The 27,174-nt window shown below is 43.0% G+C and overlaps 1 protein-coding gene across 1 annotated transcript; it reads right to left on the bottom strand.

Annotated features, from left to right (window-relative positions):
• Positions 1–1,299: 1,299 nt before the first annotated feature.
• Positions 1,300–27,136, bottom strand: LOC139376897 (potassium channel, subfamily K, member 1b). The gene is made up of 3 exons (XM_071119888.1): positions 26,587–27,136; positions 22,444–22,839; positions 1,300–4,856 (listed from the first exon to the last, which is right to left on the bottom strand). Exons 1-3 carry the CDS (start codon positions 26,939–26,941, stop codon positions 4,585–4,587), a joined length of 1,023 nt encoding a protein of 340 aa, XP_070975989.1. The 5' UTR covers positions 26,942–27,136; the 3' UTR covers positions 1,300–4,584.
• Between the last annotated feature and the right edge of the window lie 38 nt (positions 27,137–27,174).

The following is a 27,174-nucleotide window of genomic DNA, read 5'->3' as shown; positions in this document are numbered from 1 at the left end:
TATAACCTGCTTTAAAACAGAGGCTTAGCCTGGGTGCCAGTCTAGGCACCCAGGCTAACAAATGGTAGCTCTGAAATAGAATATGCTTGTCTGAGTCTGACTAACAGAGCTTACTTAATGATACGGATTGGTTAAAACCGCATTCCAGCCAGTTAATATTGCCTATTTACTCTGTTCCATCTGACTGCGGAATCCATTGTCTCATTAGCCCAGCCAAGCAATTTAAGAAGTTGATCTCCACTATAAAAAGCATCTAGACATTACCTAACATTGTTTTCAACAGCAAAGACTTGTATAAACCTTGCTGTCCCCGACATTTGCAACATCGTTTCAATATTCAAATTCGATCTCCAGCTGTACCATAGTAATGAACGTGTCGGGACGAGACACAGGCAGGCAGCGTTTCTTAGCCTCATGAATCAGCTGGCATCATTTTTATGGATATAATATATATACACACAAAGAAATGTAAATTGAAAAAAGGTCAAACGAAACGAAGTGCAGCTAGTTCGCAGTCTTTCCAGCTTCAGTTTGAAGATTGTGTTAGCTGTGTTGTTGGCTTGCTCCTCTGAACAACAGTGTCCTGATGAGTGAGCACATTTTCTTTGCCAGGTGAAATCACGGCTCATTATATCATTATGTATGTAGGCAAATAAATCACTAAGAAACAGCTTATGCAAAAGCACCTACTTTGCTGTTATTGGGCTGCACTTTTTGACGTGACTGTAAGTTAGCTGTGGTTGGCTAGCTAGCAAGCAAGGGATAAGAAAATTGTCAGCCAGTATGGAACATTTAGATCGAACGACTGGGTCGCGTCCATAGGCTTCAGAACAAAAAGACTGAACGACTGGGTCACGTCTCTGACAACCGACCCGATTAAACGAACGACCAGCCGGCTTAGGTAGCAACGCTAGATTTGGGTTGGGACGATATCTTGTGGAAGGATGAAATATAAATAATCAAAATAAAAATGTTATGAAAATGTCAATCAATATTTGAATATGTTGTATAAAAGTGATAATGCCCGAGAAGCCGGTGTTTGGAAGATATATTGGCGAGGTTTGCCAGCCCTCCACTTAGTCTCGGACCTAACAACACCCGTGCCAATATATCCTCTAAACACCGGCTTCTCGGGCTTTATCACTTATGTAGATGTCAGAGTGGAGTGCAATGACAATCATCGTAGCACGATGATAAAGAAGTCATGACGAGAGCATGTTGGTGTTTCTCTACATATGTAATGGTTTGAAAATAGAGCAATAGCTTTCAAACAATTTAACAGTAAATTTCCACGCTGCATTATGGGAGTCTAAATCTGCATTTATTTCTATGAGAAACTAGACAGAGCACAATAATATACAGGTGTTGTTATTGCACAGATACACAGGCGACTGAAATAGCGCATGCACCACACAATAACACTGACAAGGATTGACAAGGACGTCCACAGTTTTGTGTGCTATAAGACCAATGTGGCATATATATAAATCATTTAAAGAATAGACCAATGCATTTCAGACAATATATTTATAACAGTAAAAATATCACTGCAACTGTCAAGTCTGTCAAGATTGTCATTCTCCCTTTTGGCCAACTAACAAAAGTACCAACACGATTACATACAATTCCTCTGTTTGCTAAACTGGTATTCAAAACAAAACATTCTTGACAATGTTAAAGGCTTCTACTCATTCTGTCATTGTGCGATGTAGAAGAGTTTTGTGGAAAGAACTACAGTCAAAACAAAAACCCTGAAACGTTCTTAGATGATCTATAAAACATAATTCTGCACAACACAACCATATGTTGAAAATGAAACGTCTACATTCTCAAGAATGGACAGCAGTTTCCTGTCTGGTACAATACAATCAGGTAGGATTTGGTGCTATAAAAGAAGTCTGTCCCATCTGAAAAAGGTACTCATATAGTATGATTGAGTAGTGTATGATATAGGCTAGTCTGTCCTACATATGTAGGATCTTAATTTGATCTATATTGTCACAGCAAAATAATCCTGCAGCAACAGGATTTGAACGTTTAGTCCATAATGTTGCTTGATCGGTGGTTAGGCTATTAGCTGGATAAAAGTAGGCTACATAAAAAGTGCAATACTGTTAATATAACCACGTGTTAGTGTGGGTTTTCAGCGAATTTATGTAAATCACAAAGCTCATCTTCAAATTCTCTGAAACAAAAGGGTAATCAAATTAAGATCCTAAATATGTATAAATAATATTACCAGTATGTACACAAGCAAATCAGCTTGTACTGTAGGCTACAAGCAAATTACTTCCAAATACAGGATGACATCAAGTCAGGAAAAATATGTACAAGCAAATCAATTAATGTTCCTTGATGTACATCTTAACTTAAATGTTAATATAGTACATTTTTTGTAGATCTTTGGACAATATATGTCAGATAACTCATTATGCAGCTATTGAAAATCAGTTTGAGTTTTGACTGCATTGCACTGTAAAGCAGTCCTGTCTGTCAATCAGTGTTTCCTATCTTCAAGTTTCTCTCACAATGACTCTCATGGAGTACCTTCACTTGAAATCATCATCTGCATAAATCATAAATACACATTTGTAAACACTCCACTTTACATCCTCCAAAAATACTAGACTCTTTTTAAATTTGGTTCAAAAACAGTTCATATTCTCCTCTTTAAATAGAAATTTCCAGTATCAAATAATGTCTTGTGTCACAAAGCAGTCCTGAAGTTTTATACAAACTTCCAGCCTACTAACATTACTTATGAATTCAGTTGTTAACCCTCTTTGTCCTCTCACTTAAAGATGCACTATGCAGAAATCGATCCCCCATTTCTTGCTTGGCAAAATTCAGACAGTACACCTAATTTCAGTTTATATGGTGACAAAACAAGCAAGTATAGTGAAGAGAATCATTGTACCATCTAAACCACTGTGAAATTATGTATCATTTCCATAACCAAAATGTTTATTTTCAGCTATAAGCAGCTGGTATACAAATCCAAAAGTAAAACTAAACTTAACGGGAAGCATAGAAATAGCACACATAGAACAAATCTTCTTAGACTTGCTTTCAATTAAAGATCTATAACTTATTTATATGTGAATTTGGTCAGGTCGCCCAAAACGTTCCATATTGCAGCTTTAAATCTGAGGTACGGGAAATTACTTTTGTACTTTCCAGAACCAATTATTTTCATACAAAATGTTCAACCCAGTAATTTCCCATTTCCGAGTGGTGTCACATAAGATGAACAGTAACCTGCTGTGTTCAAATAATTTATGAAAATACACTGCAAAAAAAAAATGAAGGGTGCTTTGTGGTTCTATACATAACCTTTTTGAGGGACATGATATGAGCAACTGAACCTTTTTTGTTTTAAATAGCAGCATTTCTTCAAGCAGCGTACCCTACTTGGGGTCTGCCTCATTCTTGTTCCCCCTTTAAGTTTAAAAAAAAGCTTTCATAATTGTCACGAACGTTGAATAAACCACATATTACACAGTAAATCCCTTTCTTTTAGACGAATCAACATGAAAAATACACAGTACAGCGCGAGACATGAAACATTTAACTACCTTAAAATAACATTGCAAGTTGTACTTTAAACTAGCATCAAACAAGTCTTACTGTAATTAATAAACAGAGCATTTACAACAATGAAATGTGCTACTGTTGTATACCTGATACAGTTAACCTGAATACATGCGTTCCATTAAACTCCTGTAAAATAGTACTTAAGGTATATATGTATACAGACATTACGGCACAATGTGATATTCAGTTACATTTTACAAGGTGGATGTCCCATTAAAGGTTCCCTAATGTGCTATTGTCAAATCAGTTCTATGAAGCCCATATCTGTGCTTATGTATTACGACTGCCTTATAACTTGAGATGCGCGAGTTCATAATGCATTATAGATACAGTATGTGCTTAATGTTATTCCATCCATGAGAACAGCTGATAGCATGGCTGTTCTGAGCGAGGACTTTGACAATGAACAAAGCTAAAGCAGGCGTTTCCCTTATCATTAAGTTAACCAGCGTACATATCAGTTATACATATGAAGGCTATATTAAGTTTTTCCTATGTCAGTGAATACAGATCTTGTTAATGCAGTATAGCACAATATGCTCATTTTTCATCATTAAGAGAGTGATAGTTAAGTTTCTCATGGATGGTAAAGGGCTAAAAGACAATCGTTCAATTTCAACATTACTAACAATGGTTTGAAGTTGAGCTTTTGTTTTTAAAATGCATCCTTATGCTGAAGCTTAAGTTATAATGTAGTCACAAATATCCTTCTACGAGAGTCCTCTGTATCACCCTCCCATAGGTTGCATCCCAATTCTCTAGCCTTTTCATTAAAAAACATTGAATTGGTGTAAGCATTCACTGGGGAGAGAGTTTCAGCTAACGGTAAAGTTTCACCTAGAAAATTCATGATAGGCAGTGTACACTTCAAAAGAAGGATAGCAAAATGGGATGCAAACTTGGTTTCACCATCCCCCCTTCAGTACTCTCCTTTTCCTTCTCTAGTTTCCTGCCTATTTCACAGCAACATTTTTATCTATTTCCCCCCCTCTAGTTGATCATGGGGTCATCTCCACCAGGCGAGGCCAGCACGGGGACACTAACGGAGGGTACGTCCTTAGTCTTGTCCCCCTTGAGCGAGGTGGAGTTGGTCTGGTGGGACACGGAGGTGAAGGACAGATGGTCGTGCTCCAGTATTGCCAGGCGGTCCTGTGGTTTCTCCTTCTTCAGATAGAACATCTTCCTCAGGGTCTTCAGCTGCTGCAGCTCACAGAAGGTCTCCAAGACAACCAGCATCACAACCAGGCCCAGGAGGAGGTAGACTGGAGAGAGAAAATTAATAATACAGACAAGGGGTTACTAGAGGAACCATTATCAATCACAGAAGGTCTCCAGGACCACCAGCATCACAATCAGGCCGGGCAACAGGTTGACTGAGGGGGGCGGCAGAGACGGAGAGAGTGATGTTGCATTACATTAAAATAAAATCTTTAGCAATATTTACTCATGGATTTCATGCCAATGATGCTCATTGAATTGAGAGGGAGAGATGAGTTAAACCAACACTAGCTGAGACGGAGAAAGGACGTGACCTTAGAAGTGTAGGCAACACTAGGTTAGAGGAGGGGACCTTACCAGATGCTCTTATCCAAAGTGACTTAGTACATTCATCTTAAGATAGCTAGGTGGGACAACCACATATCACAGTAAGTACATTTTTCCTCAAAAGTAGCTCTCAGCAAAGTCAAAGCTAGTAAGAGAAAACAAAATGTGTGTGTTAGTTCACAAAAGGGGTGCTGTAGGACTTTTTAAAGATTATCTTTAACGAGGTAGTGTTTCAGATGTTTTCAGAAGATGGGTTAGGGGGACACCAGTCATGAGAGTACGTGGTGCAGACACAGATCCTCTCCAATTCACCTGGTAGGAGCAGCCTGTAATCAGAATGTGCGGTGCCTGAGATGACCAGCCCTGAGAGGGTGGAAAGGAAGAAATGATGGTTCTATCTGCTGCCTTCGACACCGAGATCTAAGAAGATGAGAACAGAGGCAGTGCGGAGAGCCTCCGTGAAGAAGAGCAGTCTCAGTTGAGTGACCAGTCTTGAATTCAGACTGGTTATCGTCACTAATATCATTCTGAGAGAGAGTTGGTCAGAGACAGCACACTCAAATGTTTTGGAAAGAAAAGAAAGAAGGGATACCGGTCTGCAGTTTCTGACGTCAGAGTCAAGTGTTGGTTTCTTGAGGAGTAGAGCAACTTGGGCCATTTTGAAGTCAGAGGGGACGCAGCCAGTGGTCAGGGATGAGTTGATGAGGGAAGTGAGAAGGTCTCCAGATATAGTCTGAAGGAGGGAGGAGGGGATGGGGTTGAGCGGGCATGTTGTCAGGCGGCTGGACCTCACTAGTCTCAGGATTTCATCTGGAGACAGGAGAGAAAGATGTCAAGGCGTAGGGTGCAAGCGGGACCAGTGGTCTCAATAGGCTGAGTGAATTAGAAGCGGATGTCGTTCTTTTCAAAGTGGTTGACAAAGTCGTCTGCAGAGAGGGAGAGGTGGAGGATTGAGGGAGGAGAAGTTGGACAAGTGTTTACTAGGGTTAGCTTGAAATGTAAAGTGATAGAAAGTGTGACTTTAGCAGCAGATAGAGGAAGAGAAGGTGGAGAGGAGTGGAAGGATGATAGGTCCTCCAGAAATGGTGTTTTCCACCATTTTCTCTCAGCTGCCAGCAGAACTGTTATGTAAGTTTGCAATGAATCACTCAGCCACAGAGCAGGGGGGAAGCCAGAAAGGGGATAGTGTGAGTCATAGGATGCGGAAAGGGAAGAGTAGGGTTGAAAAGGCAGAAGGAGACAGGAGGAAGAAGGATTTAGCAGAATGGAGAGAAGATAGAAGAGGAGAGCAAAGATTGTGACAGCTTTTGCCCATTTGGATAGGGGCTGTGGCTAGGGTTGGAGGACAGAAAAGCATATTACCTGCCTTGTGAGTGGGAGGGGACTGGGAAAGGGTGAGTTCAAAAGAGGCAAGCAGGGGAAAGAGAGTTGGAAAGAAATTAATCGAAAGCAGACGTCTGGAGGTTGAAGTCGCCAAGTACGAAGAGTCATCTGAGCCATCATCAGAAAATGAGCTTATCAAGGTGTCAAGCTCATTGAGGAATAAAAAAAAAAAGAGCCAAATCTAAGCGCACCTGGTGGGTGACTGTTGTCATCTATGTTACACTTGAGTGGACATGTGACTGTATGTAATTCAAATGAAGAGATGGACAGGTGAGGGAGAAAAGAGAACATTTCCATTTAGGAGAAATGAGGCTGTTCGCCTACTAATCTCACTGTGCCACCACTGCGATGACCAGATGCTCTCGGACTATGAAGGAAAACATAGTCAGATGAAGAGAGAGCAGCTGGAGTATGTGTGCACTCGGGTGATCTAGGTCTCCATCAGGGCCAAAAAAGTCAAGGGACGGAGGGGCAGCATAAGCTGAGATGAAATATGCGTTCTTGACTTTAGATCGGCAGTTCCAACGCTGCCAGAGACCAGGAATTCCACATGGGTTGTGTGCGCAGGGTACACTAATTTAGAAAGGTTGCAACCAAGGGGTGGGGTGCGTCTGTAAAGTCTACAGGGAGAATAGTGAACTGGGATAGAAAACACACACTACAAGCTACAAATAGCTAAAATAAAAATCAGAAAATAAGTAGGTAAAACACTCAAATGAGAGTTGTGGCACCTTCCTCTCTTTCCTTCCTCAAACAACTCTGCTGAACAGTCTTCGGTTCGGCGACGGTCTTAGTTTTGCGACGAGACCTCTGCTGACACGGCAGCCGCTGAACTTAGAAGAGGAAGCAACACTAGGTGAGAGGTGATCAGATTTTCTCAGAGCCAAAATATTATTTTCTCCATAATTACACAAAAACAGATGAGTATGCTTTCTAAATGTTTAAAAAAAAACTAAATGTATTACTATTAAGTAATGGGGTATGTAGCTTAACTTAATTTAGTTTTTGTGACCTGCGTTTTTTAACCAATGTATACTACATGGCCAAAAGTATGTGAACACCCCTTCAAATTAGTGGATTCATCTAGTTCAGCTACACACTGACAGGTGTATACAATTATTTTTTAAAGCACACAGCCATGCAAACTCCATAGATAAACATTGGCAGCAGAATTGCCCGTACTGAAGAGCTCAGTGACTTTCAATGTGACACCGTCATAAGACACCACCTTTCTAACAAGTCAATTTGTTAAATTTCTGCCCTGCTAGAGCTGCCCCGGGTCAACTGTAACTGCTGTTTTTATGAAGCGGAAATGTCTAGGAGCAACAACGGCTCAGCCGTGTAGTGGAAGGCCACACAAGCTTACAGAACGGGACCACAGTGCTGACGCGCATACCAATTGTCTGTCCTCGGTTGCAACACTCACTACCGAGTTTCAAACTGCCCCTGGAAACAGCATCAGCTCAAGAACTGTTCATCTGGAGCTTCATGAAATGGGTTTCCATGGCCGAGCAGCCGCACACAAGCCTAAGATCCCCATGCGCAATGCCAAGCGTTGGCTGGAGTGGTATAAAGCTCGCCGCCATTGGACTCTGGAGCAGTGTAAACGCGTTCTATGGAGTGATTAATCACACTTCGCCATCTGGCAGTCTGATGGCTGAATCTGCCCCAATGCAGTGCCAAATGTTAAGTTTGGTGCAGAAGGAATAAATGGTTTATGGCCGTTGTTCATGGTCCGCCCCTTAGTTCTAGTGAAGGGAAATCTTAAAGCAACAGCATACTAATGGCATTCAGACGATTCGGTGCTTCCAACTTTGTGGCAACAGTTTGGGGAAGGCCCTTTCCTGTTTCAGCATGACAATGCCCCCGAGCATTAAGCGAGGTCCAGAGAGAAATGGTTTGTCAACAACAGTGTGGAAGAACTTGACTGGCCTGCACAGAACCCTAACCTCAACCCCATCAAACACCTTTGGTATTAATTGGAATGCTGACTGTGAGCCAAGCCTAATCGCCCAACATCAGTGCCCGATCTCACTAAATAGAAGTCCCCGGAGCAATGTTAAAATAGATAATTTAGAACCAATAATAAAAACAGTTCTACAACTGAACATCAACAAAGTGCCTGCCCTGCCACAAAATGCTGAACTTATTTTTTAAAGGGCAGGGATCTACTCTGAAACATTTTGAAAGGAGTAGAAATGTAGAAGCACACAGAAATAAAAATCGGAGAACAATGACTAAAAGTTCATGAATAAAAGTTTTGGGCTCCATTTGGCTGTGATTTTGTCCCCTGTCAATTTGGAGATGTCACGTTATTGTAACAATCCTATTATACATAGCACAGTCCGTATCTGAAAGCAAAGGTCCATTTTGACCAATATCATTCCTGCTCCCTGTTACAAGGAATCCCTCCTTTGCCCCCTCTAACCTTGATAACACATTTGAGAGATGGGGAGAGCTAGGGATCAATAACATAGGGGATCTATATATAGAAGGGATCTTTGGCCTCTGATTTGTTGAGGGAAACATACAATCTTCCCAGAAGTAACTTTTTCAGATACCTACAGATTAAAGACTGTTAGAAAACATGTTCCTACATTTGGAAATGCTAAATTCTTCCATGTTTGACAGATGCATAAAAAGTTGTCCCACCTCAGGCAAACAGATCTAATCTATATTACGCTTTTCAATCTGTTAGCACACCTTCTACAGATGTCATTAAGGCAACATGGGAGGAAGAGCTAGGCACTGACATTTCTGTAGCAGACTGGGAAGAGAGCTTGGAGCATATCTACACCTGCTCAATTAACTACAGACATCGTCTCACACAAATCAAGACAGACTATTCCAAAACTAAGCTACATAGCATATTTCCTGATACCTCCCCCATGTGAGTTAACACTACTCCACTGCTTTGCCCTACGCTCTAACTTGCATGGTTATTGGTGTGGAATTTTTGGGATCCTCTGAAGTTCTGGAGACTAATTGACCCAGACCAGCTTCTGATCAACCTGGGAGTGTCAGAAACCCTGAACAGATAAACCAACAGGTAAAAAAAAAAATGTTTTTCACATGCGCCCAAATGCTTACTTAGAAGCCCTTAACCAACAATGCAATTCAAGGAATAGAGTTAAGAAAATAAACTAAAGTTGAAAATAAAAAGTAAATAGTCTGGGTGGCCATTTGATTAATTATTCAGCAGTCTTATCAAATCAAATTTTATTTGTCACATACACATGGTTAGCAGATGTTAATGCGAGTGTAGCGAAATGCTTGTGCTTCTAGTTCCGACAATGCAGTAATAGCAAGTAATCTAACTAACAATTCCAAAACTACTGTCTTGTACACAGTGTAAGGGGATAAAGAATATGTACATAAGGATATATGAATGAGTGATGGTACAGAGCAGCATAGGCAAGATACAGTAGATGGTATCGGGTACAGTATGTACAAATGAGATGAGTATGTAAACAAAGTGGCATAGTATAGTATAAAGTGGCTAGTGATACATGTATTACATAAGGATACCGTCGATGATATAGAGTACAGTATATACGTATGCGTATGAGATGAATAATGTAGGGTAAGTAACATTTATATAAGGTAGCATTGTTTAAAGTGGCTAGTGATATATTTACATCATTTCCCATCAATTCCCATTATTAAAGTGGCTGGAGTGAGTCAGTGTCAGTGTGTTGGCAGCAGCCACTCAGTGTTAGTGGTGGCTGTTTAACAGTCTGATGGCCTTGAGATAGAAGCTGTTTTTCAGTCTCTCGGTCCCAGCTTTGATGCACCTGTACTGACCTCGCCTTCTGGATGATAGCGGGGTGAACAGGCAGTGGCTCGGGTGGTTGATGTCCTTGATGATCTTTATGGCCTTCCTGTGACATCGGGTGGTGTAGGTGTCCTGGAGGGCAGGTAGTTTGCCCCCGGTGATGCGTTGTGCAGACCTCACTACCCTCTGGAGAGCCTTACGGTTGAGGGCGGTGCAGTTGCCATACCAGGCGGTGATACAGCCCGCCAGGATGCTCTCGATTGTGCATCTGTAGAAGTTTGTGAGTGCTTTTGGTGACAAGCCGAATTTCTTCAGCCTCCTGAGGTTGAAGAGGCGCTGCTGCGCCTTCTTCACGATGCTGTCTGTGTGAGTGGACCAATTCAGTTTGTCTGTGATGTGTATGCCGAGGAACTTAAAACTTGCTACCCTCTCCACTACTGTTCCATCGATGTGGATAGGGGGTGTTCCCTCTGCTGTTTCCTGAAGTCCACAATCATCTCCTTAGTTTTGTTGACGTTGAGTGTGAGGTTGTTTTCCTGACACCACACTCCGAGGGCCCTCACCTCCTCCCTGTAGGCCGTCTCATCGTTGTTGGTAATCAAGCCTACCACTGTTGTGTCGTCCGCAAACTTGATGATTGAGTTGGAGGCGTGCGTGGCCACGCAGTCGTGGGTGAACAGGGAGTACAGGAGAGGGCTCAGAACGCAACCTTGTGGGGCCCCAGTGTTGAGGATCAGCGGGGAGGAGATGTTGTTGCCTACCCTCACCACCTGGGGGCGGCCCGTCAGGAAGTCCAGTACCCAGTTGCACAGGGCGGGGTCGAGACCCAGGGTCTCGAGCTTGATGACGAGCTTGGAGGGTACTATGGTGTTGAATGCCGAGCTGTAGTCGATGAACAGCATTCTCACATAGGTATTCCTCTTGTCCAGATGGGTTAGGGCAGTGTGCAGTGTGGTTGAGATTGCATCGTCTGTGGACCTATTTGGGCGGTAAGCAAATTGGAGTGGGTCTAGGGTGTCAGGTAGGGTGGAGGTGATATGGTCCTTGACTAGTCTCTCAAAGCACTTCATGATGACGGATGTGAGTGCTACGGGGCGGTAGTCATTTAGCTCAGTTACCTTAGCTTTCTTGGGAACAGGAACAATGGTGGCCCTCTTGAAGCATGTGGGAACAGCAGACTGGTATAGGGATTGATTGAATATGTCCGTAAACACACCGGCCAGCTGGTCTGCGCATGCTCTGAGGGCGCGGCTGGGGATGCCATCTGGGCCTGCAGCCTTGCGAGGGTTAACACGTTTAAATGTCTTACTCACCTCGGCTGCAGTGAAGGAGAGACCGCATGTTTTCGTTGCAGGCCGTGTCAGTGGCACTGTATTGTCCTCAAAGCGGGCAAAAAAGTTATTTAGTCTGCCTGGGAGCAAGACATCCTGGTCCGTGACTGGGCTGGGTTTCTTCCTGTAGTCCGTGATTGACTGTAGACCCTGCCACATGCCTCGTGTCTGAGCCGTTGAATTGAGATTCTACTTTGTCTCTGTACTGGCGCTTAGCTTGTTTGATAGCCTTGCGGAGGGAATAGCTGCACTGTTTGTATTCGGTCATGTTACCAGACACCTTGCCCTGATTAAAAGCAGTGGTTCGCGCTTTCAGTTTCACACGAATGCTGCCATCAATCCACGGTTTCTGGTTAGGGAATGTTTTAATCGTTGCTATGGGAACGACATCTTCAACGCACGTTCTAATGAACTCGCACACCGAATCAGCGTATTCGTCAATGTTGTTATCTGACGCAATACGAAACATCTCCCAGTCCACGTGATGGAAGCAGTCTTGGAGTGTGGAGTCAGCTTGGTCGGACCAGCGTTGGACAGACCTCAGCGTGGGAGCCTCTTGTTTTAGTTTCTGTCTGTAGGCAGGGATCAACAAAATGGAGTCGTGGTCAGCTTTTCCGAAAGGGGGGCGGGGCAGGGCCTTATATGCGTCGCGGAAGTTAGAGTAACAATGGTCCAAGGTCTTTCCTCCCCTGGTTGCGCAATCGATATGCTGATAAAATTTGGGGAGTCTTGTTTTCAGATTAGCCTTGTTAAAATCCCCAGCTACAATGAATGCAGCCTCCGGATAAATTGTTTCCAGTTTGCAGAGAGTTAAATAAAGTTCGTTCAGAGCCATCGATGTGTCTGCTTGGGGGGGGATATATACGGCTGTGATTATAATCGAAGAGAATTCTCTTGGTAGATAATGCGGTCTACATTTGATTGTGAGGAATTCTAAATCAGGTGAACAGAAGGATTTGAGTTCCTGTAAGTTTCTTTCATCGCACCATGTCACGTTAGTCATAAGGCATACGCCCCCGCCCCTCTTTTTACCAGAAAGATGTTTTTTCCTGTCTGCGCGATGCGTGGAGAAACCTGTTGGCTGCACCGCTTCGGATTGCGTCTCTCCAGTAAGCCACGTTTCCGTGAAGCAAAGAACGTTACAGTCTCTGATGTCCCTCTGGAATGCTACCCTTGCTCGGATTTCATCAACCTTGTTGTCAAGAGACTGGACATTGGCAAGAAGAATGCTAGGGAGTGGTGCGCGCTGTGCCCGTCTCCGGAGTCTGACCAGAAGACCGCCTCGTTTCCCTCTCTTTCGGAGTCGTTTTTTTGGGTCGCTGCATAGGATCCACTCCGTTGTCCTGTTTGTAAGGCAGAACACAGGATCCGCGTCGCGAAAAACATATTCTTGGTCGTACTGATGGTGAGTTGATGCTGATCTTATATTCAGTAGTTCTTCTCGACTGTATGTAATGAAACCTAAGATGACCTGGGGTACTAATGTAAGAAATAACACGTAAAAAAACTAAAAACTGCATAGTTTCCTAGGAACGCGAAGCGAGGCGGCCATCTCTGTCGGCGCCGGAAGTTACCATCTTATAGCTTGGGGGTAGAAGCTGTTAAGGAGCCTTTTGGACCTAGACTTGGTGCTCCGGTACTGCTTGCCATGCGGAAACAGAGAGAAAAAGTCTATGATTTGGGTGATTGGAGTCTGACAATTTTTTGGGCCTTCCCCTGACACCGCCTAGTAGGTATTGGATGGCAGGAAGCTTGGCCCCAATTTTGTATTGGGCCGTACGCACCACCCTCTGTAGCGCCTGAAGGTCGGATGCCGAGCAGTTGCCATACCAGGCGGTGATGCAGCCAGTATATGCTCTCGATGGTGCAGCTGTATAAATGTGAGGATCTGGGGACCCATGACAAAAAATGTCAGTCTCCTGAAGTGGAAAAAGGTGTTGTCGTGCCCTCTTCATGACTTGTCTTGGTGTGTTTGGACCATGATTGTTGGTGATGTGGACACCAAGGAACTTGAAACTCAACACGCTCCACTACAGCCCCGTCGATGTTAACGGGGGCCTGTTCGGCACTCCTTTTCCTATAGTCCACGATCAGCTCCTTTGTCTTGCTCACATTGAGGGGGAGGTTGTTGTCCTGGCATCACACTGCCAGGTCTCTGACCTCGTCCCTATAGACCTTCTCATCGTCTCATTGTTGTGACGTCAGCAAACTTAATGACAGTGTTGGAGTCGTGCTTAGCCACGCAGTCGTTGGTGAACAGGAGGGGACTAAGCACGCACCACTGAAGGGCCCCGGTGTTGAGGATGAGCGTGTTAGGTGTGTTGCCTACCCTTCCCACTTGCGGTCGACCTGTCAGGAAGTCCAGGATCCAGTTGCAGATGGAGGGGTTTAGTCACAGGGGCCTTAGCTTAGTGATGATCTTCGTGGGCACTATGGTGTTGAACGCTGAGCTGTAGTCAATGAACAGCATTCTCATATTGGTGTTCCTTTTGTCCAGGTTGGAAATGGCAGTGTGGCATGAGATTGAGACATCTGTGGGTCTGTTGGGGCGGTATGCGAATTGGAGTGGGTCTATGGTTTCCGGGATGATGGTGTTGATGTGAGGCATGACAAGCCTTTCAAAGCACTTAATGGCTACCGTCGTGTGTGCTACGGGGCGGTAAACATTTAGGCAGGTTACCTTCTCTTCCTTGGGCACAGGGACTATGGTGGTTGCTTGAAACATGTAAGTATTACGGACTCGGTCAGGGAGAGGTCGGCACATGCTCTGAGTACACGCCCTGGTAATCTGTCTGGCCTCGCGGCCTTGTGAATGTTGACCTGTTTAAAAAGGTCTTCCTCACACCGGCTACAGAGTGTGATCACCAGAACACCTGGTGCTCTCATGCATGCTTCAGTGTTGCTTGCCTCGAAGCGAGCATAAAAAAGGCATTCATCTCGTCTGGTAGGCTTGCGTCACTGGGCAGCTTGCGGCTGGGTTTCCCTTTGTAGTCCGTAATAGTTTGCAAGCCCTGACACACCCGATGAGCGTCAGAGCCAGTGTAGTAGGATTCAGTCTTAGTCCTGGATTGCCTCTTTGCCTGTTTGATGGTTCGTCTTAGGGCATAGTGGGACTTCTTATGAGCGTCCGGATTGGTGTCTCGCTTCTTGACAGCGGCAGCTCTAGCTCGGTGCAGATGTTGCCTGTAATCCATGGGTTGGGATATGTACGTATTGTCACTGTGGGGATGACTTCGTCAATGCCCTTATTGATGAAGCCGGTGACTTAGGTGGTATACTTCTCAATGCCATTGGATGAATCACAGAACATATTCCAGTCCGTGCTAGCAAAATAGTCCTGTTGCTTGGCATCCGCATCATCTGACCACTTCTGTATAGAGCAAGTCACTGGTACTGGTACCATCCACTGTTTCTGAGTATATTACTCGCTAATGTTTCGTTTCTGGACAAAGTAGATGAGCTCAAGGCGAGGATCTCCTTCCAGACAAACATCAGGGATAGTAACATACTCTTTCACAGAAACATGGCTCTCTCAGGATATACTGTCCCCATCCATACAGCCATATGGGTTCTCAGTACATCGTGCAGACAGGAATAAAGAACTCTCCTTGAAGAAGAAAAGCAGGGGTGTATGTTTCATGATTAACCATTCATGGTGCGATTGTGATAACATACAGTAACTCAAGTCCTTCTGGTCCCCCGATCTAGAATACCTCACAATCAAATGCCAACCGTATTGCGTCCCAAGAGAATTCTCTCCGATTATCGTCAGAACCGTGTTTATCCTCCCTCAATCCAATACCATGACGGCCCTCAAAGAACTTCACTGGACTTTATGCAAACTGGAAACCACATATCCTGAGGCTGCATCTATTGTAGCTGGGGATTTTAGCAAAGCAAATTTGAGGAAAACGCTAGCAATGTTTTATCAACACAATCAACACTCCTTCCAGACTCACATCAAACATCTCCAATCCAAAGTTAAATCTAGAATTGGTTTCCTATTTCGCAATAAAGCATTGATCACTCATGCTGCCACAAATACCCTCGTAAAACTGACCATCCTACCAATCCTCGACTTCGGCGATGTCATTTACAAAATAGCCTCCAATATCCTACTCAATAAATTGGATGCAGTCTATCACAGTGCCATCCGTTTTGTCACCAAAGCCCCATATACTACCCACCATTGCGACCTGTATGCTCTCGTTGGCTGGCCCTCGCTTCATACTAGTCGCCAAACCCACTGGCTCCAGGCCATCTACAAGACCTTGCTAGGTAAAGTCCCCCCTTATCTCAGCTCGCTGGTCACCATAGCAGCACCCACCTGTAGCATGCGCTCCAGCAAGTATATCTCTCTGGTCACCCCCAAAGCCAATTCCTCCTTTGGCCGCCTCTCCTTCCAGTTCTCTGCTGCCAATGACTGGAACGAACTACAAAAATCTCTGAAACTGGAAACACTTATCTCCCTCACTAGCTTTAAGCACCAGCTGTCAGAGCAGCTCACAGATCACTGCACCTGTACATAGCCCATCTATAATTTAGCCCAAACAACTACCTCTTCCCCTACTGTATTTATTTTGCTCCTTTGCACCCCATTATTTATACTTTGCACATTCTTCCACTGCAAATCTACCATTGCAGTGTTTTACTTGCTATATTGTATTTACTTCGCCACCATGGCCTTTTTGCCTTTACCTCCCCTCACCTGCTCACATTGTATATAGACTTATTTTTCTACTGTATTATTGACTGTATGTTTGTTTTACTCCATGTGTAACTCTGTGTTGTTGTGTGTCGAACAGCTTTGCTTTATCTTGGCCAGGTCGCAATTGTAAATTATAACTTGTTCTCAACTTGCCTGCCTGGTTAAATAAAGGTGGGAAAAAAACAAACATTGACTGTATTCCTTGTGCTGAGAACACACTCAACCACTGCGTCTCTCTCTTCCGGGATGCCTACAAGGCCCCTCGCCCGCTCTCCCTTCAGCAAATCGGATTATGACTCCATTCCAACTCAAACACAAAGTACCGGTGCTAAGGTCTATTCAACGCTGGTCTGACCAATTGGAATCCATACTTCAAGATTGTTTTGATCACGCAGGCTGGGATATGTTCCGGGTGGCCTCTGAGAATAACATTGATGTATACACGGACACAGTGGCTGAGTTCATCAGGAAGTACATCTGTATTCCCTCGAAGGCATTCAAACAGGCAAAACGTCAGTACGGAGACAAAGTGGAGACGCAATTCAACGGCTCAGACACGAGACGCATGTGGCAGGTTCTACAGACAATCACGGATTACAAAAGGTAAAACCAGCCACTTCAGACACCGAGGTCCCTAACCGCATCTTCAGAGCATTTGCAGACCAGCTGGCTGGAGTGTTTTATGGACATATTCATTCTCTCCCTATCCCAGTCAGCTGTCCCCACTTGCTTCAAGATGGCCACCATTGTTCCTGTACACAAGAAAGCAAAGGTGACTGAACTAAATGACTATTGCCCGTAGCACTCACTTCTGTCATCATGAAGTGCTTTGAGAAGCTAGTTAAGCATCACATCTACCTTACACCCTAGACCCACTTCAATTTGCTTCCCGCCCCAATAGATCCACTGACGATACAATCGCCATTGCACTGCACACTACCCTATCCCATCTGAACAAGAGTAATATCTATGTAAGAATGCTGTTCATTTACTATAGCTCAGCAATCAACACCATAGTTCCCTCCAAGCTCAGCATTAAGCTCAGGGCCCTGGGTCTGAACCCTGCCCTGTGCAACTGGGTTCTGGACTTCCTGACAGGCTGCCCCAAGGGGGTGAAGGTAGGAAACAACATCTCCACTTCACTGATCCTCAACACAGGGGCCCCACAATGGTGGGTGCTCAGCCCCCTCCTGTACTCCCTGTTCACCTATGACTGCGTGGCCACACACACACCTCCAACTCAATCATCAAGTTTGCATACGACAAACATTGTAGGCCTGATTACCAACTATGGCGGAGGTGAGGGACCTGCCGGAGTGGTGCCCGGAAAATAACCACCCTCAACATCAACCAAATGAAGGAGCCGAATGCTGGTTTCCTGAAGTCCACAGAGGGAGCACACTCTTATCCACATTGATGGCACCGCAGAGGAGAAGGTGGAAAGCTTAAATTTCCTCAGCGCACACATCACTGAACATCTTAAAGTTAAGAAATTTGTCTTGAAGGCTGAAGAAATTTGGCTTGGACCCTAAGATCATCACAAACTTGTACAGATGCACAATTGAGAGCATCCTGTCAGGCTGTATCACCGCCTGGTACCACAACGTTGGGCAGACTGCACCACCCTCTGGAGAGCCCTGCGTTTGTGGGCGGTGCAGTCTGGCCAACGCATTACAGGGGGCACACGACCTGCCCTCCAGGACACCTACAGCACCCAATGTCAGAGAAAGGCCAACAAAAAAAAAATCAGCAAGGACATCAACCACCCGAGCCACGGATTGTTCACCCTGCTATCATCCAGAAGTCAGTACAGGTGCATCAAAGCTGTGACCAAGAGACTGAAAATCAGCTTCCATCTCTAGGCCATCAGACTCCTACTCTGCATTTCACAATGACACAGTGGTTGGAACCCAAAATCTAAGATTTGGACTCAAACCAAAAGGACAGATTTCCACCGGTCTAATGTCCATTGCTTGTGTTTCTTGACCAAGCAAGTCTCTTCTTATTGGGGTCCTTTAGTAGTGGTTTCTTTGCAGCAATTCGACCACAAAGGCCTGATTCACACAGTCTCCTCTGAACAATTGATGTTGAGATGTGTCTGTTACTTGAACTCTGAAGCATTTATTTGGGCTGCAATCTGAGGGGAGGTTAATTGCAGATTTCTGAGGCTGGTAACTGTAATGAACTTAACCTCTGCAGCAGAGGTAACTCTGGGTTTTCCTTTCCTGTTGTGGTCCTCATGAGAACTAGTTTCATCATAGCGCATGATGGTTTTTGCGACTGCACTTGAAGAAACTTTAAATTCTTGAAATGTTCTGGATTGACTGACCATGTCTTAAAGTAACGATGGATTGTCATTTCTCTTTGCTTCTTTGAGCGGTTCTTGCCATAATATGGACTTGGACTTTAACCAAATAGGGCTCTCTGTATACCACCCCTACCTTGGTCACAACACAACTGATTGGATTAAAGGCATTAAGAAGTTAAGAAAATTCCACAAATTAACTTTTAGTAAGGCACAACTGTTAACTTCTAACGGATCAGTGGGACGCTAACGTCCCATTTCGAAACTGCTGGTGAAATAAATTACTATAAATATTCAACTTTCATGAAATCACAAGTGCAATACATCAAAATAAAGCTTAACTTTGTTAATTTTGTTGTTAATCCAACAGCCGGATGGTAGATTTGGATAGAAAAGCTTTATTTTGATGTATTACTCTTGTGATTTTATGAAAGGTAAATATTTACAATACTGTAATTTGAATTTCGCACTCTGCAATTTCACCGGATGTTGTCGAGGTGTCTCGCTAGCCTAACCCAAACAGGTCACTAGGGTAGGGGGCAGCATTCGGAATTTTGGATGAAAAGCATACCTAAATTAAACGGCCTGCTACTCGGGCCCAGAAGTTATGATATGCATATGACTGGTAGATGTGGATAGAAAACACTTTAAAGTTTCCAAAACTGTTAAAATTGTGTCTGTGAGCATAACAGAACTGATTTGGCAGGCGAAAACCTGAGAAAAATCCATTCAGGAAGTAGTTTTTGTTGTTGTTGGTTTTGTAGTTTTCTATTCAATGCCACTACAGTATCCATTGACTTAGGACTCAAATTGCAGTTCCTATGCCTACCACTACATGTCAATAGTCTTTAGAAATTGTTTCAGGCTTGTAATATGATAAATGAGGGAGTAAGACCAGTCTGAATGAGTGGACCCCGACGTGTCACAGAGGTTTTTCATGCACAATCCAAAGAGAGTGCATTTCTTGTTTTCCTTTTATATTGACAACGTTATTGTCCAGTTGAAATATTACAGATCATTTAGGCTAAAAACAACCTGAGGATTGAATATAAACATCGTTTGACATGATTCTATGAACTTTACGGATACAATTAGGATTTTTTGTCTGCCTGTTTTGACTGCGTTTGACCCTGTGGATTACTGAAGAAAAAGCGAACAAAACAAATGTTTTTGGATATGAAGAGACTATCGAACAAAAGGAACATTTATTGAGTAAATGAATGTCTTCTGAGTGCAACCATATGAAGATCAAAGGTAAGGGATTAATTTTATCTCTATTTCTGACTTGTGTAACTCTTCTACTTGGCTGGCTACTGTTTGTAATGATTTGTCTGCTGGGCTATGTTCTCAAATAATCGTAAGGTATGCTTTCACCTTAAAGCATTTTTTAAATCTGACACCGTGGTTTGATTCACAAGAAGTTAATCTTTAAACCTATGTAAATTTTATGAATTTTTATAATGAGTATTTCTGTATTTGAATTTGGCGCTCTGCAATCTCACTGGATGTTGGCCAGGTGGGACGCTAGCGTCCCCACTACCCTAGAGAGGTTAAACCCTTTACAATGAAGATCTGTGAAGTTATTTGGATTTTTAGTTAGTTATTAGTTATCTTTGAAAGACATGGTCCTGAAAAAGGGCTGTTTTTTTTTGTGTTGTTGCTGAGTTTACCTGATTCCATGTGTTATTTAATAGTTTATGTCTTCACTATTATTCTACAATATAGAAAATAGTAAAAGTAAAGAAGAACCCTGGAGTAGATGTGTCCAAACTTTTGACTGGTATTGTATGTGTTATGGCTTTTCAACCTCAGCACTGAATCCACGATATGGCAATCTAATAGAACTCAGAAGGGTTTTCACGTCTTGCTCGTCATAGTAATTAGATGGCTAATATTAATACTATGTATGCCAGTTCTCTTGGCTAAGAGTTGAGGAAAGAAACTTTGTGTTGGAAATCCAAAATTGTTTGCAGTCAGCTTACACACAGCACCGACACACACACTTACCCCATCAGAAATACCACGAGAGGTCTTTTCACAGTCCCTAGCTCCAGAACAAATTCACGTTAACATACAGTATTATACAGAGCCATGAGTGCATGGAACTCCCTTCCATCTTATATAGCGCAAGTGAGCAGCAAATAATGCGACACCTCTCCCCTTTGTGACCTAGTTGTGTGTATGTACTGACATGTACAGTATGTAACTAATGGACGCGTGCACACACACACACTTAAATACAAATCATGTCAATTGTAGTCTGTCTAATATCTTTTTCATTTTTCGTCAGACTAGCTGTCGCCATTGGCGCCAGCCAATAGGGATCCTAATAAATAAATAAAATGTTAAGGGGAGTAGGAGAGATAAGTGAGTGGGTGGGGCCCAGGGGCATAGTATTATTAACAGTATGTCATGCAGCATGATATAGAGAGAAACAGTTACGTCAGTGAGAGGTGTCTGTCTAGTGACAGGAGTGAGTAGTAGTTCCTTCAAAACAGTCTGCTACAAACAAATTCCGGAATGCAATGCCCCCTGCTCCCACAATCCCCCACACAAACACTACTGAATAGACCGTCTGCCGTTCTCCATTCCTCCTCTTCTCTAACTCTCAATGAGCCAGTGATGACTCTTAGCATGGAAAACATAACCTCACAGTATCCGTTTTTCTATTGCTGTGACCTAATCTTACCACTAGGGGGGGAGTGAGCTGCTGATCACAATTAGCAGCATGAAGTGGAACGGTTTTGGTTTTCCCCTCACAGATCATAATCATTATTGAACTAAAATGTAGATACACTACATGAAGTTAGACATCAACACAATAGGCTTTGCCAAGCCTTTCCTGTGTTTCCAATGTGGCCAACTATACTGATCGAGAAATATCATTTTAAGGAAAGATATGTGAAGATTCTCAGAGTCAAACTTAACAAAACATGCTAGTACTGAAGGCAATTCACATCAAATATACAGGACACCCTTTTAAGTTAAAATCAGTCGTTTTCTCTATTCTTAGCCTCAAGATGTCTTAAGCCTGAAGCTTCTAAACAGAATGAGAAACTATCCAAGAGAATTCAGAGCCTCGAGATGTTGTTGCTCTCTCTATATTTGTCTGGATGTTTGTTTGCTTTAAATCAAAGGCAACCAAATATGGTATCATTCATCAAACTTTAAAGCGATGAATCTGAGATTCGGTCAACAGCAGCCCCACCACGTTTTTCACTATAGAGCTGAGGGACACAGTTGGAGAAATGTAACCTCTCTCAAATTCGTAGATTAAGCTATGGATGTAAGGACTGTCTGACAGTCCATGAGATCAACATGATATTAAACAAACAATGTATTGCTTCAGCACCAAGACATTGTTTACAAACAATGGAGTTAAACAGAGGGGTATACTACAAAGCAGGATCAAAAAGTTAGCCAGCTAACTTGCCTAAATATTGTAAAACATTTATTTTTATATAATCTTGAAATGAACATGGTCTAATTTACTCAAACAACATTTTTAAGCTTAGCTTTCTTAAAGCTGAAATATGTAACCTTCTGGGCAACCCGACCAAATTCATATTGACATACCTATCTCATTGAAAGCATGTTTAAGAAGCGGTAGATCTGTGCTATGTGAGCTATTTCTATACTTCCCATTAATTTTTGTTGTTGCGTCTTTCACATCAGCTTCAAACAGCTGAAGATACAATATCCAGTTATTTCTGGTTCTTTATCAAAGTTAGCTAACTCCTTGATCATGCTTAGTAGAACACCCCTCTGATGTTCTTAAAAAATAAATACAATACTAACTCACCAGTTATTCCGACTTTATAGAGCTGTCTGAACCTCTGGTTGAAGGACTCCCCTGGTACGTAATCTCCCAGTCCGATGGTACTTAGTGATATAAAACAGAAGTAGATGCTCTCCAGGAAGTTCCAGTTCTCCTCTAGGGAGGAGAAGATGGCCGCCGGGATGAGGAAGAAACAGGAAGCAGCCAGGATGGCGAGGAGCGTGGCGTGGACCACGGCTACGAGAGGCTTGGACAGGCCCCAGCGGGTCGACACGTACATGACTGGACGGCGCGTGCTGAAGACCATGATGCGTTGGACCACGGCGGTGAGGAAGAGGAGGGTGAAGGGGATGCCGATCACAGAGTAGACGATACAGAAGGCTTTGCCTCCATCGGAGAGTGGAGCGGTGTGGCCATATCCTGGTTGAAACAAAGGGACATGGACCGGTTAGTTGAGATAATGAGCAATGGAAATGTATCCTATAGAAAACTCACATTTAAAAGGATTTCTGGTTCTTAACAAAGCCAAAAATATGCCAATTGCACATGTGGCCGATGTGAAATGGCTAGCTAGTTAGTGGTGGTGCGCGCTAATAGTGTTTCAGTCGATGACGTCACTCGCTCCGAGACCTAGAAGTAGTTGTTCCCCTTGCTCTGCAAGGGCCGCAGCTTTTGTGGCGCGATGATGCTTCGTGAGTGACTGTGGTTGATGTGTGCAGAGGGTCCCTGGTTTGAGCCCAGGTTGGGGCGAGGAGAGGGACGGAAGCTATACTGTTACACACTAGAGGTCGACCAATTATGATTTTTCAACACCGATACCGATTATTGGAGGACCCAAAAAAGCCGATACCGATTAATAGGCCGATTTTTTTCCTTCGTTTTTTTAATGACAATTACAACAATACTGAATGAACACTTATTTTAACTTAATATAATACATCAATAAAAATCAATTTAGCCTCAAATAAATAATGAAACGTTCAATTTGGTTTAAACAATGCAAAAACAAAGTGTTGGAGAAGTAAAAGTGCAATATGTGCCATGTAAAAAAGCTAACGTTTGAGTTCCTTGCTCAGAACATGAGAACATATGAAAGTTGGTGGTTCCTTTTAACATGAGACTTCAATATTCCAAGGTAAGAGGTTTTAGGTTGTAGTTAATATAGTATTTATAGGACTATTTCTCTCTATACCATTTGTATTTCATATACCTTTGACTATTGGATGTTCTTATAGGCACTTTAGTATTGCCAGTTCAAAAGTATAGCTTCCGTCCCTCTCCTCACCCCTACCTGGGCTCGAACCAGGAACACATCGACAACAGCCACACTCGAAGCAGCATTACCCATCGCTCCACAAAAGCGGTGGCCCTTGCTGAGCAAGGGGAATAACTACTGCAAGTCTCAGAGCGAGTGACGTTTGAAACTCATTTAGCGCGCACCCCGCCAACTAGCTAGCCATTTCACATCGGTTACACCAGCCTGATAGGCTTGAAGTCATAAATAGCACTGTGCTTGCGAAGAGCTGCTGGCTAAACGCACGAAAGTGCTGTTTGAATGAATGCTTATGAGCCTGCTGCTGCCTACCATTGCTCAGTCAGACTGCTCTATCAAATAATAGACTTAATTATAATATCACACAGAAATACCTTTGGTCATTAATATGGTAGAATCCGGAAACTATCATTTCGAAAACAAAACGTTTATTATTTCAGTGAAATACGAAACCGTTCAGTATTTTATTTTATCTGTATTTTATCTAACGGGTGGCATCCCTAAGTCTAAATATTCTTGTACATTGTACAACCTTCAATGTTATGTCATAATTGTGTAAAATTCTGGCAAATTAGTTCGCAATGAGCCAGGCTGCCCAAACTGTTGCATGTACCCTGACTCTGTGTGCAATGAACACAAGACAAGTGACACAATTTCACCTGGTTAATATTGCCTGCTAACCTGGATTTCTTGTAGCTAACTATGCAGTTTAAAAAAAATATACTTCTGTGTACAGATTTTTTTTAAAGGCATTGGTGTTTATGGTTAGGTACAACGATTGTGCTTTTTTCGCAAATGCGCTTTTGTTAAATCATCCCCCAGCGTTGCATCGATTATATGCAACACAGGACACCCTAGATAAACTAGCAATATCATCAACCATGTGTAGTTAACTAGTGATTATGATTGATTGTTTTTTATAAGATAAGTTTAATGCTAGCTAGCAACTTACCTTGGCTTACTGCATTCGCGTAACATGCAGGCTCCTCGTGGAGTGCAATGGTTATTGCGTTGGACTAGTTAACCGTAAGGTTGCAAGATTGAATCCCAGAGCTGACAAGGTAAAAATCTGTCGTTCTGCCCCTGAACAAGGCAGTTAAACCCACCGTTCCTAGGCCGTCATTGAAATAAGAATGTGTTCTTAAATGACTTGCCTAGTTAAATAATGATTAAATAAAAGGTGGGGAAAAAAAGGCAAAATCGGCATCCAAAAATACCGATTGTACCAATTGTTATGAAAACTTGAAATCGCCCCTAATTAAAAATCGGCCATTCCGATTAATCGTCGACCTCTATAACACACACACCCAATTAGTGAAAGTGCTGCCCTTTAGAGAAAACTTCACAGATTATCAGCAAACTGCTTAGACAAAAGGAAGAGCTGCACCCTTTCCTTTTGATTAATCCGTTTCTGAACCACAAAACAAGATATCTATTGTCAGTAGCTTAAGTCTTTGTTTCTTTGGTAAAGCCTTATATGCTTCCAACATTATCATATTTTTCCACATCTACAAGGCAGTAGTCATGACAATCGTCTATTGCTGGTTTTAGAGCTGTTCATAACAATAGGAAAGAGCAACAGAACACAATGTGGTGGATTGTAAGGAACCGAACTGAGAGAGTTCTTCTATACCACCTGTGAAATGAATACCGACACCATAGCTTCCCTTGTACTTTACTTTTTCATGGATCTCTCTGGCTGTATTGTGACTACTGTATATTTTCTTGTGTTTCATTGTTGCAATTAAAAAATGACAGATGCCTGTGTGAGGAAAAGGTGACTGAGAAGGAACTGTGGTTGGTGACTTGAGTCATGTCATGGAAGTCTTAAATGACAATGGGTGCCTAATCTTGTCAAACCAGATTGTCTGCAATCGGCACACCCATATTTCCCAGCTTTAGGCCTATCCTTGTGGCTCTGTTCTATTTACATGAGACCACACACTAAAGCCTATGTATCACCTGGGACTTTAAGGTGCAACATCAACTCAGACACCAATTTCAAAATGGCCTATATGTTGGAACCACAGTCAAAGATAGCTTAACTTCTGAGCATCTTTATATCACTTGGGTTAGGACCAAAGTTCTACAGAGACATGAAACGAATGTAGGCCTTTTACGCAATAGGCTATATGATAAGGAGGTTGTTTGTTATATGTAACACCTATTCAAAAGAAACGCCTTTGCGGTCTGATCTGAAGCATGTAATGTTGGTATCCCATCCCTAAACATTACTTATGTTAGGCCTACATAAAATTACATATGTTGTAACTTGAAAAGTTAAGCTAAAACGGAATTTACATAGTGTTTTCTTTTAAAGTCGGTAATCGTTGGTGGGAGTGTCAAAAACTATAGACCCAGGCTTGTAGGCTTTTTAAAAGGATAAATGTGTTCAGTGTGTGAGAAAGAACGTGCCCTTGCTCAATGCATAAACACAGACGAGCAGGCAGGCAGACAGACATTGAGGGCATACTGTATATTATCATGACAGAATGCTGAGCTCGGGTAACGTAGGCAGGTGTTAGTTACTTGGGTGTACAGTGTCGCGAAAGGGTACATTTCAGTGTCACAGGCAACAACAAAAAATGCCAACCTGCTTTCAGGAATGTCGTGTGCCTACCTAACAAGACGCGTATGACAATAATCAACTATATTACCACTAGACATGACTACGTAAGCAAGCAACTCCTTTATTTTTCTGAAAATATAGCTATTAAAATAAACATTTCTGAATGGCACCTATTCATTTCTGGGGGCGATGCGCCGACGCAGAACGCGTTTTTGACGCGGAGGCTGCATCACCTCCTTCAAGCCCCGTATGTCATTCAACGTTCCATCGAGAGATGGCTGAAAAGCAGTAGTCTACACTTAAAATGGGCCACTGACTGACTCACCTGTGGTAGACAATACAGTACTGGCGAAAAACAGCGAGGAGGTGAAGTCCCAATTCCAATTTGCCGATGCGTTGTTGAGAATGGACACTCCATAGTTACTGGCCTCGAGCGCCTTCTCCAAAAACTCCTCGAGGCGTTCTTCCGACAGACATTGGTTTTCTTGGAGGAACTGTTTTTTGATGGTTCGGAGCTCCTGGCGTAGAAGGTCTTCATAAGGCAGTTCCACCGAGGAGAAGACAACAGCTCCGAATATAAGATACAGAATATAGCCCAGGACTAAAAACAAAAAATACCATGTCGATTTGTGACTTTCGATCAATCGCACACACGAATTGCTAGTTAGAGATTGTAGCATTTTCCAAGAGTTCTCGAATCGACAAGTTGATGGGCTACAGTTGATATCCTTGTCAAAAACAATGAATAGCCTAGACACCACAAATGTTACAATGTCTTCTAGTTTCTTTTCACACGCGCTGTCCTTAGCAACAGCTAAGCTTATGATGACAATCGTTTTTTCCGTCTCTGTCTGTTGGGAAAGCTAAATGGACACGCCTGGTGTCCAAATTGATGACGTTGTCGTGCGGCGAG

This window comes from Oncorhynchus clarkii, chromosome 20, assembly GCF_045791955.1.
Source record: "Oncorhynchus clarkii lewisi isolate Uvic-CL-2024 chromosome 20, UVic_Ocla_1.0, whole genome shotgun sequence".
NCBI classification, from domain to species: Eukaryota; Metazoa; Chordata; class Actinopteri; order Salmoniformes; family Salmonidae; genus Oncorhynchus; species Oncorhynchus clarkii.
Note: the sequence above shows the minus strand (reverse complement) of the source record. Positions and strands in the feature narration are given on the sequence as shown.